Below are 14166 nucleotides of genomic sequence, written 5' to 3' on the forward strand. Positions count from 1 at the left end.
AAGCCCAGGATAGTGTTCTGGGCAGTGGCGTGGGGCACAGCATATGTTTCCAGCCATCCGGTGGTTGCTTCCACCATAGTAAGCACATGGTGTTTGCCTTGGTGGGTTGGTGGGAGTGTGATATAGTCAATCTGCCAGGCCTCCCCATATTTATACTTCAGCCATCGTCCTCCATACCAAAGAGGCTTTAACCATTTGGCTTGTTTAATTGCAGCACATGTTTCACACTCATGAATAACCTGGGCAATAGTGTCCATTGTTAAGTCCACCCCTCGGTCACGGGCCCATCTATATGTTGCATCTCTGCCCTGATGGCCTGAAGTGTCATGGGCCCACCGGGCCAAAAATAATTCACCCTTATTTTGCCAATCTAAGTCCATCTGAGCCACTTCCATCTTAGCAGCTTGATCTACTTGTTGGTTGTTCTGGTGTTCCTCAGTGGCCCAACTCTTGGGTACATGTGCATTTACATGGCGTACCTTCACCACCAGGTTCTGCACCCGGGCAGCGATATCTTGCCACAGTGCAGCAGCCCAGATGGGTTTACCTCTGCATTGCCAGTTGCTCTGCTTCCATTGCTGCAACCACACCCATAGGGCATTTGCCACCATCCATGAGTCAGTATAAAGTACTGGCCACTTTTCTTGTTCAGCAATGTCCATGGCCAGCTGGATGGCTTTCACCTCAGCAAACTGACTTGATTTACCCTCTCCTTCAGCAATTTCTGCAACTTGTTGTCAGGGACTCCATACAGCTGCGTTCCATCTCCAATGCTTCCAAAGCACTGGAGGTTCCCACTGAACGAGATACTTGCCCATGCTGTCCCACACACCCTGCCACTCATGGCTGTCCATCCTCGGAGAGAATGTCTTGGTGGTCCTCCTATATCGTTGTCTAATCCTAGACAAGACTCGAGCTGGACCCTGCTTAGCTTCCACGATAGGACAAGATCGGCTGTTCTCAGGGTGGTCACACTGTAGGCAAAACATAGAGAGCATATGCAGCAACAAGCTGGTTCCCAGCAAGAGGAGCAGAGTGCTTTCAAGGGCACTGAAAGGATATTCAAGATCTTTAAATCTTCCAGAATCTACTCCCACTGTAAATACTCTGGTGGGGGAGCAGAGGGTGTGAGGGAATGTCTCCTTCATAGGCTGACCACCTGAGGAAATAAAAAAAGATTTGTAATAGCTAAACACTTTTGTTATATACCTCCCAAATTATAGAGGTGATGACCACACTGGGAACATGTACCAGCCCAAATTCATGATCAATGAGTCATTGCCATGAAGTACAGCGAAACAATAGCCCTAGCCCAGGCCCCCAGCTGATAATCACTAAAACAGCAAATACCGGAACAGTCCAGTAACTAAGGTATAATACAAAACTACTACTGCTACCACCAATAATAATAATGATAAGGGAAATAAGAAGGGAAGAGAATACAACCGCTCATCATCCGCCAACTGATTCTGTCGTGGTTTAAACCCAGCCAGCAATCCAGAACCACGCAGACACTCTCTCACTTCCCCCCCTTCCTACCTCTGCTCCCAGAGGGATGGGGAGAAGAATTGAAAGAATGTAACTCCCATGGGTTGAGGTAAGAACAGTCTAGTATAAGGTATAACACAAAACCACTACTGCTACCACCAATAATAATAATGATAAGGGAAATAATGAGGGAAGAGAATACAACCGTTCACCACCCACTGACCGATACCCAGCCTGACCTGAGCAGTGATCTAACCCTTCTGTGTAACTGCCCTGAGTTTATATACTGAGCATGATGTGCTGTGGTATGGAATACCTCTTTGGTTAGTTTGGGTCAGGTGTCCTGTCTCTGCTTCCTCCCAGCTTCCCCTCCTCCCTGGCAGACCATGAGACTCAGAAAGTCCTTGGTCACAGTAAACATTACTAAGCAGAAACTAAAAACATTGGTGTTATCAGCACTGTTCCCAGGCTGAAAGTTAAAAAACACAGCACTGCACCAGCTACTAAGAAGGAGAAAAATGACTGCTACTGCTGAACCCAGGACAGCACGTTAGGAAAGCTAAGGCCTAGTTAGTATTAAACTTGGCTAGGGATGTGAAAGATAACAGGAAGGGATTCTTTCGTTACATTGCAAATAAAAGACTAGGGACAATGTGGGCCCTCTCCAGAAGCTATCAGGAGAACTAGCTACCCTGGATTTGGAGAAGGCTGAGGTTCTTAATGACTTCTTTTCCACTTGTGTTCTGTCCAGAGTGGGGCTGCAAACTGCTAACTGCAGTTAATAGAAACTCTTGATGAAAGTGTGGGGCACACAGTGCTTTTGCTTGTGCTGTGCCATCCAGATGTAGCTTAGCTCTGGACCACTGTGGCTGCTGCTCCCTGCCCTGTGCTGTCTGCACTCCTCCAGCTGGGTCCCAAATCTGCTTGGAGGGGCTGTGTGTTCTGCTGACAGGCAGGGTAGGCAGCAAAACGACCACATGCTAGCTGTATAGCATACACAGTTTATTAAACAAGCACACTGTAATGTGTATCAGGTATATATCTCTCTATATAGTAAATAAGTACAATAAAAAAAAAAGCTGATGTGTGTATATGTATATATAAGTACAGAGGAAAGTTAGCAATGCATCAAATCATTACTGCATAGAGAGAACTGAGATTAAGAAGAAATATATCACCATTCACCACTGTATCATTATCCAGACCCACACTTCAAGCTGGAAAGCCCCCTTATAGCCAATGCCAGGAGTTTCGGGTAATAGGAATTTTCCCATTGTGGTGCATCCACTCATAGGCGAGGCTTTGGATTCAGCTGCAAGAGGGTCCTGCTTTTATACCCTTAGAAAAACAACTGGTTTTATGCCAGATCCCTAATTGTTTACTTGTGGGGCTGTGCAATTTCTCATGATGCCAGGTGCCCCAGTGCAGCCAGGTATGAAGGTCATAGAACAGCTGCACACCTATGTTTTCCTGGTTTTCTCTTTACAACAGTCACAATGAACATACATACTCTACCAAATATACTTTGACAAAAAATAAATATACTTTGTTATGTGTCTCAGTCATGAGAGGGAATCAACTTTCAGCTAGGTTCCCATCCATTACACTGTGAGATGCAGCAATGCTGGGGCAGGGGCTTGTGCAGGCTGTGTGCCAGAGGCATGGTGAGCACAGCTGTGGGAGCAGTAGTGGTACACAAGGATGGAGAAGGGACTGAGGAGAGCCCTTCCCTGGTGGTGGGAGCACAGGGAGTCTCTGGAGCTCAGGCTGTTCTTTCTGTAACTGGAGTTCATTGACTTTTACAGGAAACCATGTTTACAGAGTGCTGATCGACCTGATGCGTTGACTTCTGCCTCCTTAAGAACTACCTTTTCTTATTGACTGGCTGATAAACAGAGCGGGGGTGTGGTGTGGCATGGTGTGGCGTGGCCATTGGTGTGTCCTTGCAAGATCTCCCTGTCCCATGCTGGTCACTTATGGGTGGTCTGGGATGGCGGAAGATGCAGGGCCCGTAATAGCAGACTAATAAGTACATTGTACCGCTTAGAGCCTGGTTTGCTTTAATGAGGCAATTGCTCCTTTCAGTTTAAAGGGACAACATCTGCAGTTCCTGTGAAAATAGAAACAAATATTTCTGTGCCTCTTCTTTATGAGCATAGTTCTTCAGGAGTAGTTCTGGTGATGAACTGAGCAGGCAAGAAAAGCTTGGGTTTCTGTAGGGGCTTGGCCTGTGTCTAGGGGCTTTGGCTGGCCATGTTTCAGCTGTGGGTTTTCCCCTGCTCTGGAAAGGCTCCTCTGTATCAAGGAAAGGGAGAGAAAATTCCTCAATTAATTTGTAATTAATTCCACCAATTAATTTGTAAGTGCTCGCAGGTTTGCCTGGTCTGGCCTGGCCAGGCCAGGGAAAGAGATTGGCCTTCTTGTCAATAAACAGGTCCCCAGTGCAGCATTAAAGCTGCAGTCCTTTATCAATTGTGGTCTACTCTTCCCGCATGTTTTTGTAACTTACCAAGCATTTATTACATTGATTTTCCAATCAGGCTGTTAACCCTCCCACCCCATCAGCCCCACTAACCCTTTTGGCACAACTGTTAGGTATCTTCCTGCCAATCGAGTTCTTGATAATGGAGATGTTCAGATTCATGTTGTAGTTCACCTGCTGAGTGTCCTGGGGTGGTGGCTGAACACTTTTTGTTTAAAAGTATTTATGGGGTACTGTTCCACATTGTATTTTAAGGTCTGCATAGGTATTTCCAAAACATTACTTGGAAGAAGTAAGAGGCTTATGAAGTTTCTTTTCTTTTTTTTTTTTCTTAATCTATCCAATATGAACTTTTATCAGTTTAATTTGGATTGCAGTTGTCAATGTGAAAAGTAGCAGTGAGGAGAGAGTATGTCATATTGTGGGAGGATGAATATGCAGCCTCAGCACAGAAGGATCTGGGATCAATCTAAAGAAAACACAGCTAAGGACAAAGAGCTGTCACAATGCTGTGCTGAAGTGTTGGTTTAGCTAAGGTAAGCAAAACTGGCTGATCAAAAAGACTAAGCCTTTTGGCAACAGGGTTATGGTACTCTTCTTTCTATTCCACTCAGTGCACCAGGTTATTTTTATTTCTGCTCAAAATCACTATTTATTCCCAGTGCAACCACAAAGACAGCTGTGTATGGCAGAGAATCCAAGGAAGGTGGGGGCTGGAAATGCTGTAAGGTAATACTTTGTGTGAATGCTTTGGATCATTACACCATTGCATCTCTATGTCCTTCCATCAGCATCCTTCACCACACACATGTTGGGAAATGTTACCTTCCACCTTCACGAGGACTTGTAAATACTTTTTGTCAAGCTTCATCAGAAGTAAAACAGGCCAAAAAAAAAATAAAAACATGAAGACAAATCACAAAAAGTATGGATGGGTTCATGTGGTAAAGAAAAATAAGCTGTCAGATAATGAAAACAGGAAAAAAAAAAAGGCTTTGAATGTTGCTCCATTTTCTTATGCTTGAACTAACTCAGGCAAGTCATTTAGTGCTGTTGTGGCCTGCCACCTACTTAACTGATCAGGTCTTATCTGGCAGATCTTAATTTCTCTTTGTACTTTTTCTTCTGCTTCGCAGATGTACCAGTTGCATGTCCATGCAGCAGTGACTGTGTGCAGTGTGTGCTGGGCAGGCATACATGCAGGGAAAGGTGGCTGGCTGTTACAGCACACTGCTCTTCCAGAGCCCGCGGGGGTCTTCCAAGTCCCATGGGCTCAAATTGAAGTAGAGAGCACTGGAAACACTTTCAAAGTAGGATCGTAATATTTAGCTTTGGGGTAGCAGCGTAGGTTGCCAAAAAGCTGATAGTCTTTGGGGAGAGACCCCAAGGGTGGCAGCAGGCTGCTAATGTGGTTGGAGACATTGAAGGCAGACCCCTGAAACCTACGAGGTGCCAGCTGGTCCATACGCAAGTCTGCTGTGTGCAAATGGGGGGTGGGGGGCCCCACTAATATCCCAGTCTGGCCAGAGCTCCAGCACTGCATGCTGCTTGGAGTATCTCATGAGCTGAAGCAGCAGCTACTTGGAGGATGCTCAGGTAAGAGTAACTTTGAGGAAGACCTAGTAAATGAGAGGGGTTTCAAGATGTCGTGGTTTAAGCCCAGCTGGTAACTCAGAACCACACAGCTGCTCACTCAGTCCTCCCCCCGCTCCCGGAGGGTTGGGGAGGAGAATTGAAAGACGGGTTGAGATAAGAACAGTCCAGTAACTAAGGTACAATACAAAACAAGTACTGCTACCACCAATAATGATAGGGGAAATAACAAGGGGAGAGAATATGAAATTAAAAGGGGAAAAGGAAAACAATAAACACAAGTGATGCACAATACAATTGCTCACCACCTGCTGACCTGAGCAGCGATATGGGCCATCCACGTAACTCCCCCCAGTTTCTGTACTGGGCATGACGTGCTGTGGTATGGAATACCCCTTTGGCTAGTTTGGGTCAGGTGTCCTGTCTCTGCTTCTGCCCGGCTTCCTGTGCTCCTCCTCACTGGCAGAGCATGATACTAAAAGTCCTTGACCAGAGTAAACATTACTTAGCAACAACTAAAAACATTGGTGTGTTGTCAAAGTTGTTCTCAGACTAAAGTCAAAAACACAGCACTGCATCAGCTGCTAAGGAGAAAAATGACTGCTAAAGCTGAACACAGGACACCAGTATATAAACTGGGGGAGTCACCCAGCAGGCCAGACCACTGCTTGGGTCGGGCTGGGTATCATTCGGCAGATGGTGAGCAATTGCATTGTGTATCACTTGTGTTTATTGTTTTCTTTTCCTTTTCCCCTTTTTTAGTTTTATATTTTCTCCCCTTGTTATTTCACTTATCATTATCGGTGGTAGCAGTAGTAGTTTTGTATTGTACCTTAGTTACTGGACTGTTCTTATTTCAACCCATGGGATTTACATTCTTTAGATTCTCTTCCCCATCCCTCTGGGAGCGGGGGGGGGGGAAGAAGAGGGGGAGTGAGCGGCTGCACAGTTTTGAGTTACCAGCTAGGCTTAAACCATGACAGTACTTTTTGGTGCCCAACGGGGGGCACAAACCCATGACCCTGAGATTAAGAGTCTCATGGTCTACCGACTGAGCTAGCTAGGTACCAAAAAGAACCCAGGCCACAAGAAAGACTTAGAAGAATTTGTATAACTTTATTATTTAAAGTAAATCCTACTGAATCAGATCAAGACTGACAGCATATTGTTAAATTAAAACCTGCCCTGCACCCCTGTCCTGGGTTCAGCTGTAACGGTTATGTTTCTCCTTCTCTAGCAGCTAGTGCAGTACTGTGTTTTTGACTTTAGTCTGAGAACAACACTGATAATACACCGATGTTTTCATTGTTGCTAAGTAATGTTTACTCTGATCAAGGACTTTCCAGTCTCATGCTCTGCCAGTGAGGAGGGGCATGGGAAGCCAGAAAGAAGCAGAGATAGGACACCTGACCCAAACTCGCCAAAGGGGCATTCCATACCACAGCACGTCATGCCCAGTACAGAAACTGGGGGGAGTTACGTGGATGGCCCATATCGCTGCTCAGGTCAGCAGGTGGTGAGCAATTGTATTGTGCATCACTTGTGTTTATTGTTTTCCTTTTCCCCTTTTAATTTCATATTCTCTCCCCTTGTTATTTCCCCTTGTCGTGGTTTAAACCCAACCACAAACCTCGTTCACTCACTCCCCCCACTTCTTGCCCTCCCCCTGCTCCTGGAGGGACGGAGAGGAGAATCAAAAAAGAATGCAACTCCCACAGGTTGAGATAAGAACAGTTTAGTAATAAGGTATAACACAAATCACTACTGCTACCACCAATAATAATAATGATAAAGGAAATAACAAGAGGAAAGAATACAACACCTCAACACCAGCCAACCAATAACTTGCCCCACTCCCCCCAGCCGAGCACCGACCGATACCTCCTCCAACCCCGCATCCCTCTAGCCCTTCTGGGTCCTTCTAAGTTACATCCTGGGCATGACGTGCTGTGGTATGGAATACCTCTTTGGTCAGTTTGGGTCAGGTGTCCTGTCTCTGCTTCCTCCCGGCCTCCCCTCCTCCCTGGCAGAGCATGAGGCTCAGAAAGTCCTTGGCCAGACCAAACATTCGAGCAGCAACTGAAAACATCGGCGTTATCACCACTGCTCCAAGGCCAAAAGATCAAAACACAGCACTGTACTAGCTCCTAAGAAGGAGAAAAAATGACTGCTGCTGCTCAACCCAGGACACCCCTATACCACAGCATGTCATGCCCAGTATATAAACTGTGAGGAGTTACCTGGAAGGCCCAGATCGCTGCTTGGGTCAGGCTGGGTATCGGTCAGTGGGTGGTAAGTAATTGTATTGTGCATCACTTGTGTTAATTATTTTCTTTTCCTTTTCCCCTTGTAGTTTTATATTCTCTCCCCTTGTTATTTCCATTATCATAATTATTATTGGTGATAGTAGTAGTAGTAGTTCTGTATTATACTTTAGTTACTGGACTGTTCTTTCAGTTCTCCTCCCTGTCCTTCTGTGAGTGGGGAGGAAAGAAGAGGGGGAGTGAGCAAGCAGCTGCATGGTTCTCAGTTACTGGCTGGGCTTAAACCACGACACCCCCAAACCCTTATACTGACTATCTGTAAAAACTCTCCCCACACATATATTCAATTTGGGAACAGTCTGATGAGCAAAGTGGTGCTTGTGTTCAGTTGGTAGAAGATAAAATACTGTGGAAGATTTTCTGTGTGGCATTGACAGCCACGGATATAGAGCATGAGTCTTCTTTTGTCTCTTGGGTCACAGATTGTAAAAATGTGGTGAAGTTGTCCTCTGCTTGTGCGGTTTTTCCTTGGTTGTTTTCTATGGATCCTTTGTATCTGTATACCCAAGTAATTCTGTGGACCACAGGTTAAAAATCACCCTTACAGATGAGGTAATAGTGCTTTAATTTCTGCTGGTGTTTCTTCCTGTGTGGCTTGTGCCAGAGCTCTTTATATGAAGCAGGATATAGAAATGCTCTTTGCGGACAGGATTGTGTTAGGGTTGCAGTTGGACTGGTAATCTCTTGCAGATCTGTGGTCTGCATTAAAATGGTCCAGATCCAAACAGTAGCATTCCCTTATCTCAGGTCTGTAACCATCTGTTGTCAGGAACCATCTGTTTGCCATTCTCAGCAGCCCCTGCTTGCTGGCAGCCTGGTATTTAGTGTGAGTTCCCCAGCTCTCATTGTATTTGGTGGAATAGAAGTAGTAGGAAGGGTGTCCTCCCTTCTTCTCCAGGACCTGCATTAGCCATCTGCCTCTGGGAGTGAGAGCAAGCCATCTGCACACAGAGGCTGTGTCCTGCATCATCTCTGGGAGCTTCCAGGAACATGGTGGGCTGACTGCTTTCTGATCCCCAGGATGGACCCTTGTCAGATCTAGAATTTCCTGTTTGGTTTCTCTCCTGATGTGTCTCTGTTTAAACGCTGTCCAGAACACAGCAATTAAATCTCATGTGCATACCAAATGCTGTTACTCTGAAATCTCCGAGTTGCTCAGGGTCCCACGGTCTGCCACAGAGGTGCACATGTGGTATCTCTGGTTCTGTGCTCTCCAAACCGCTCAGAGAAGGAAATCACCTGAAAATAACAGCATTTGGCTCAGGGAGCCACAGAGTACCATTCTTATAATGTTTTAAAGCACCAGCATTATTCTGTTGTGGTGTCTTAATTTGGTTCCTGTCAGAAGCTTTTCTGTTACATTTTTGTTTTGTGAAGATCTATGGCTTTGGGTAGAGCAGTGCAAGTCCTTCAGTCTTCCTACCCCTCTTCAGGAAAGGTGTTTGGGGAGGTTTTCACCACCTCTCAGGTCCCTTTGCTTTGCCTCTTGTGTTCCTCCTCCTGTTGTATTTCCATTGCTCATTTCCAGCGGTGCCTGATGCCAGGCCACTTGTTCCTGGAGCCCATCATGGGGCACCAGCTCTCAAAGCCTCCCATTAGGTCCTGAAGAATGGAGTTGGTGGTCCTTGTGGTGGGGAGGTCTTCATAGGAACTCTCTTCCCTGACTCACCTGCCTTTCTCCGTCTCTCACTGCCTGCAGGTCCGAGCTGTACTGGGTGCAATGAATGTTCCATGCTGGCCCTGCCATGGAAGGCTGTGACTCACCCATCATCCCTGGGAAGGACAATGGGTGCAGCATCTCTCAGCACCAGCAATGGACTGATATCAACAGCGCCCACCTCCCTGACACAGTCGGCAGCATGGAGCAGCCCGTGGCTGCGACTTGTGGCCCCCTGGACAGCCTGAGGGTCCCTTTCCCCGAGAGCAGCACAGTGGCTGGCCCCAGCACTGAGCCCACTGGCAAGGAGGTGAGCTGCAGGCAGTGTGCTGCCTCCTTCACAGGCCTGCAGACCTATATGGAGCACCGCTGTGCCAATGCCTGCCCAGCCCTGCCACTGCGGGGGGACAGCAGGAGTGAGAGTAGCGAGGACGGGGAGGAGAGTGATGTGGAGAACCTGGCCGGCGAGATCATCTACCAATCTGATGGCTCAGCCTACATTGTGGAGAGCCTCAACCAGCTGGTGCAGAGTGGGGGTGCCTGCAGCAGCGGGGCTCTCTCCTTGCTGCTCCTGAACTCACTGGCCAAGCAGGGAGAGCCCTCTGCTGCTGCTACCGTCTACCCACAGATCATCAACACCTTCCACATAGCCTCATCCTTTGGGAAGTGGTTTGAGGGCTCAGACCAGGCCTTCCTGAACACCTCAGCCCTGGCGGGCATCAGCCCCATCCTGCACAGCTTCTGCGTCTTTGATGTGCGACACAGAAGCAACAAAGATTACCTGAACAGCGATGGTTCTGCCAAAAGCTCTTACATATCCAAAGATGTTCCCAACAATGTGGACCTGTACAAATTTGATGGCTTTGTGCTCTATGGGAAGAGGAAGCCCATCCTGATGTGTTTCTTGTGTAAGCTCTCCTTTGGGTATGTCCGCTCATTTGTGACCCATGCAGTGCACAACCATCGAATGACTCTGAGTGAGGAGGAGTGGAAAATTCTTAGCAATAAGAACATCTCCGCTATCATCCAAGGGATAGGCAAAGACAAGGAACCCCTTGTCAGCTTTCTGGAACCAAAACCCAAAACTTTTCAGCACCCTCTCATTTCTGCAGCTAACCTCATATGCCCTGGACAGAGTTTTTATGGTAAATTCAATGGCATTTGCATGGAAGGCAAGCAGGCATTCCAGGCCGGGGCAGCTGATGGAGCACAGCTGCCACTGGCAGGTGTTCTGGCCCCCAGTGGGCTCCTCAACCTGGGCAGACTGACCAGCTTGGCTCTGAAGACTCCTATTACCTCAGTCCCCCTGGGCCCGCTGACTTCCAGTCCCACCAAATGCTCAGAGGGGAAGGACCTATGCAATCTGGACATCTGTAAATCGATGGGTCCGGATGGAATGCACCCACGGGTGCTGAGGGAGCTGGCGGAGGTCATTGCTAGGCCACTTTCCATCATCTTTGGTAAGTCGTGGGAAACGGCGAGGTGCCTGAGGATTGGCGGATGGCAAAGGTCACACCAATCTATAAGAAGGGCAAGAAGGAGGACCCGGGTAATTATAGACCGGTCAGCCTTACCTCCATCCCTGGAAAGGTGATGGAACAACTTATTCTTGACTCCATCATTAGGCATATCAAGGATGAGGGGGTCATTAAGAACAGCCAACATGGTTTTATGAGGGGGAAGTCATGTATGACCAACCTTATAGCCTTCTATGAGGAAGTGACTAGGTGGAGGGATGATGGTAGAGCGGTAGATGTAGTTTTTCTTGATTTCAGTAAGGCATTTGATACTGTCTCCCACAGCATCCTCATAGATAAGCTAAAGAAGTGTGGGCTTGACGATCAAGTAGTGAGGTGGATCGAGAACTGGTTGAAAGGAAGAAGGCAGAGAGTTGTGGTCAATGGCGCAGAATCTAGCTGGAGGTCTGTGACTAGTGGAGTTCCTCTGGGGTCAGTGCTGGGACCAGCGCTGTTTAATATTTTCATCAATGACCTGGATGAGGGAACTGAGTGTACCCTCAGCAAGTTTGCTGATGACACAAAACTGGGAGGAGTGGCTGACACACCAGAAGGCTGTGCTGCCATTCAGCGAGACCTGGACAGGCTGGAGAGTTGGGCGGGGAGAAACTTGATGAAATTTAACAAGGGCAAGTGTAGAGTCTTGCATCTGGGGAAGAACAACCCCATGTACCAGTACAGGTTGGGGGTTGACCTGCTGGAAAGTAGCGAAGGGGAAAGGGACCTGGGGGTCCTGGTGGATAGGAGGATGACCATGAGCCAGCAATGTGCTCTTGCGGCCAAGAAGGCAAATGGCATCTTAGGGTGCATTAGAAAGGGTGTGGTTAGTAGGTCAAGAGAGGTTCTCCTCCCCCTCTACTCAGCCTTGGTGAGGCCGCATCTGGAATATTGCGTCCAGTTCTGGGCCCCTCTGTTCAAGAAGGACAGGGAATTGCTTGAAGGAGTCCAGCGCAGAGCCACAAAGATGATTAAGGGAGTGGAACATCTCCCTTATGAGGAGAGGCTGAGGGAGCTGGGTCTCTTTAGCTTGGAGAAGAGGAGACTGAGGGGTGACCTCATCAATGTTTACAAATATGTAAAGGGTAGGTGTCAGGATGATGGAGCTAGGCTTTTTTCAGTGATATCCAGTGATAGGACAAGGGGCAATGGGTGTAAACTGGAGCATAGGAAGTTCCACGTTAACATCAGGAAGAACTTCTTTACTGTAAGAGTGACAGAGCACTGGAACAGGTTGCCCAGGGGGGTTGTGGAGTCTCCTACATTGGAGATATTCAAGGCCCGCCTGGACAAGTTCCTGTGTGATGTACTGTAGGTTACCCTGCTCTTGTGGGGGGGTTGGACTAGATGATCTTTTGAGGTCCCTTCCAACCCTTGGGATTCTGTTATTCTGTGACCTTGGGGTGGCAGGGGGGGAGAAGCAAGAGGGGGATGAGCAAGACATCCTCTCGGAAAAGGCAGAGCTGGTGGAGGAGGAGGAAGAGGAGGACATGGAGGAGGAAGAGGAAGAAGATGAGGATGATGAGGGTTGCAAAGGACTGTTTCCAAGCAAGTTGGAGGATGAGCTGGAGGACCAGCCTCAGGAGGATGCTGGGGCTGTGGCAGGTGGTGACAGCAGCAAAAAGGACCTTGCTCTCTCGAACCAAAGCATTTCTAACTCTCCCTTAATGCCTAATGTGCTCCAGACCCTGTCGCAGAGCACAGATTCTACTAGTTCTAATTTTGCTTCTTCCTTTGTCTTTGATGGTTCAAACAAGGGTAATCACTTAAGCTTTAACAATGAGGGTGGTGGAGCCAGCATGGCAGAGGGCAGCAGGAAGCTGGACTTTATCCATGAAAGTGCCAATAAAGACAGTGCCACAGCACCAGAACCAAATGAGAGCATGGAGGGTGAGGACAGGAGCTACATCTCCCATCACCAGCATGCTGGCCTCCTCTGTGAACTTGGGGGTGGGGAGTGCCCCTCAGGGAGTGGCGTGGAGTGCCCAAAGTGCGACACAGTCCTGGGCTCCTCACAGTCGTTGGGTGGCCACATGACTATGATGCATTCTCGTAACTCATGTAAGACACTCAAGTGTCCCAAGTGCAATTGGCATTACAAGTACCAGCAGACGCTTGAGGTGCACACGAAGGAGAAACATCCTGAGCCAGGTGGCTCCTACATGTACTGCAAAAGTGGGCAGCCACACCCGCGGCTGGCACGGGGTGAGAGCTACACTTGTGGTTACAAGCCCTTCCGCTGCGAGGTCTGTAACTACTCCACTACTACCAAAGGCAACCTCAGTATCCATATGCAGTCTGACAAGCATCTCAACAACATGCAGAACCTGCAGAATGGACGGGGAGACCAAGTCTTCAGCCACACCACTGGGGTGGTGGCAGCAGCTGCGGTGGCCGCAGCAGCCAACATTGGTAGCACATGTGGGGCCCCCTCCCCCACCAAACCAAAAGCCAAACCCATGTGGTGGTGCGAGGTGTGTGACTATGAGACCAATGTAGCTAGAAACCTCTGTATTCACATGACTAGTGAGAAGCACATGCACAACACGATTCTGCTTCAGCAAAATATGTCCCAAATCCAACACAACCAGCACCTGGGCCTTAGCAACCTACCGTCACCCACCAAGGCTGAGCTATACCAGTACTACCTGGTGCAGAACATGAACCTTCCCAACTTGAAGATGGACAGCACTTCCTCAGATGCACAGTTCACAATGGGTGGATTCCAGCTTGATCCCATGGCAATGATGGCTCCACCTCTAGGTGAGGCTGAAGGGTTTTCCACTGTGTCCATGGGGGGGGTGATTGTGCTTGCATTCCAGCAAAGCCCTTGTGCGCAGACTGAGTGCTGCATGCTATATCCCTTTGTTCCATTGCTGCAGCCCTTTGTGGTGCAGCTTCACTGTGGTGAGTTGCATTTGTGTGGTGGTTGAGGATGAAGACTACATAGTGGAGACCTCTTTTCTGCATTCCCCACACACTGGTTTTCCTCATCCTGGGGATATATAGTTTTCTAGTACATTTTATAAGAGTTTTAGTGGGAGCTAATAAAACAGTAGGTATGGTTTATTGCCGACATGCATAAAATGTTTCTCCTCATTGTGGAAA

The 14166-nt window shown here is 48.0% G+C and overlaps 1 protein-coding gene across 6 annotated transcripts in view; it reads left to right on the top strand.

Annotated features, from left to right (window-relative positions):
* Positions 1 to 14166, top strand: part of LOC136004252 (zinc finger homeobox protein 3-like) — a 208134-nt gene that overhangs the window by 59896 nt on the left and 134072 nt on the right. For 5 of the 6 annotated variants that reach the window (XM_065660586.1, XM_065660583.1, XM_065660584.1 and 2 more), the window contains one exon: positions 9587 to 11004. The exons of the other annotated variant lie outside the window; for it this stretch is intronic. In XM_065660586.1, coding sequence (XP_065516658.1) covers positions 9612 to 11004 — 1393 coding nt within the window. In that variant the 5' untranslated portion in view covers positions 9587 to 9611. The remainder of the gene's footprint in view (positions 1 to 9586; positions 11005 to 14166) is intronic. 6 annotated transcript variants of the gene reach the window in all.

The sequence above is a fragment of the Lathamus discolor genome, chromosome W (assembly GCF_037157495.1).
Source record: "Lathamus discolor isolate bLatDis1 chromosome W, bLatDis1.hap1, whole genome shotgun sequence".
NCBI lineage: Eukaryota > Metazoa > Chordata > Aves > Psittaciformes > Psittacidae > Lathamus > Lathamus discolor.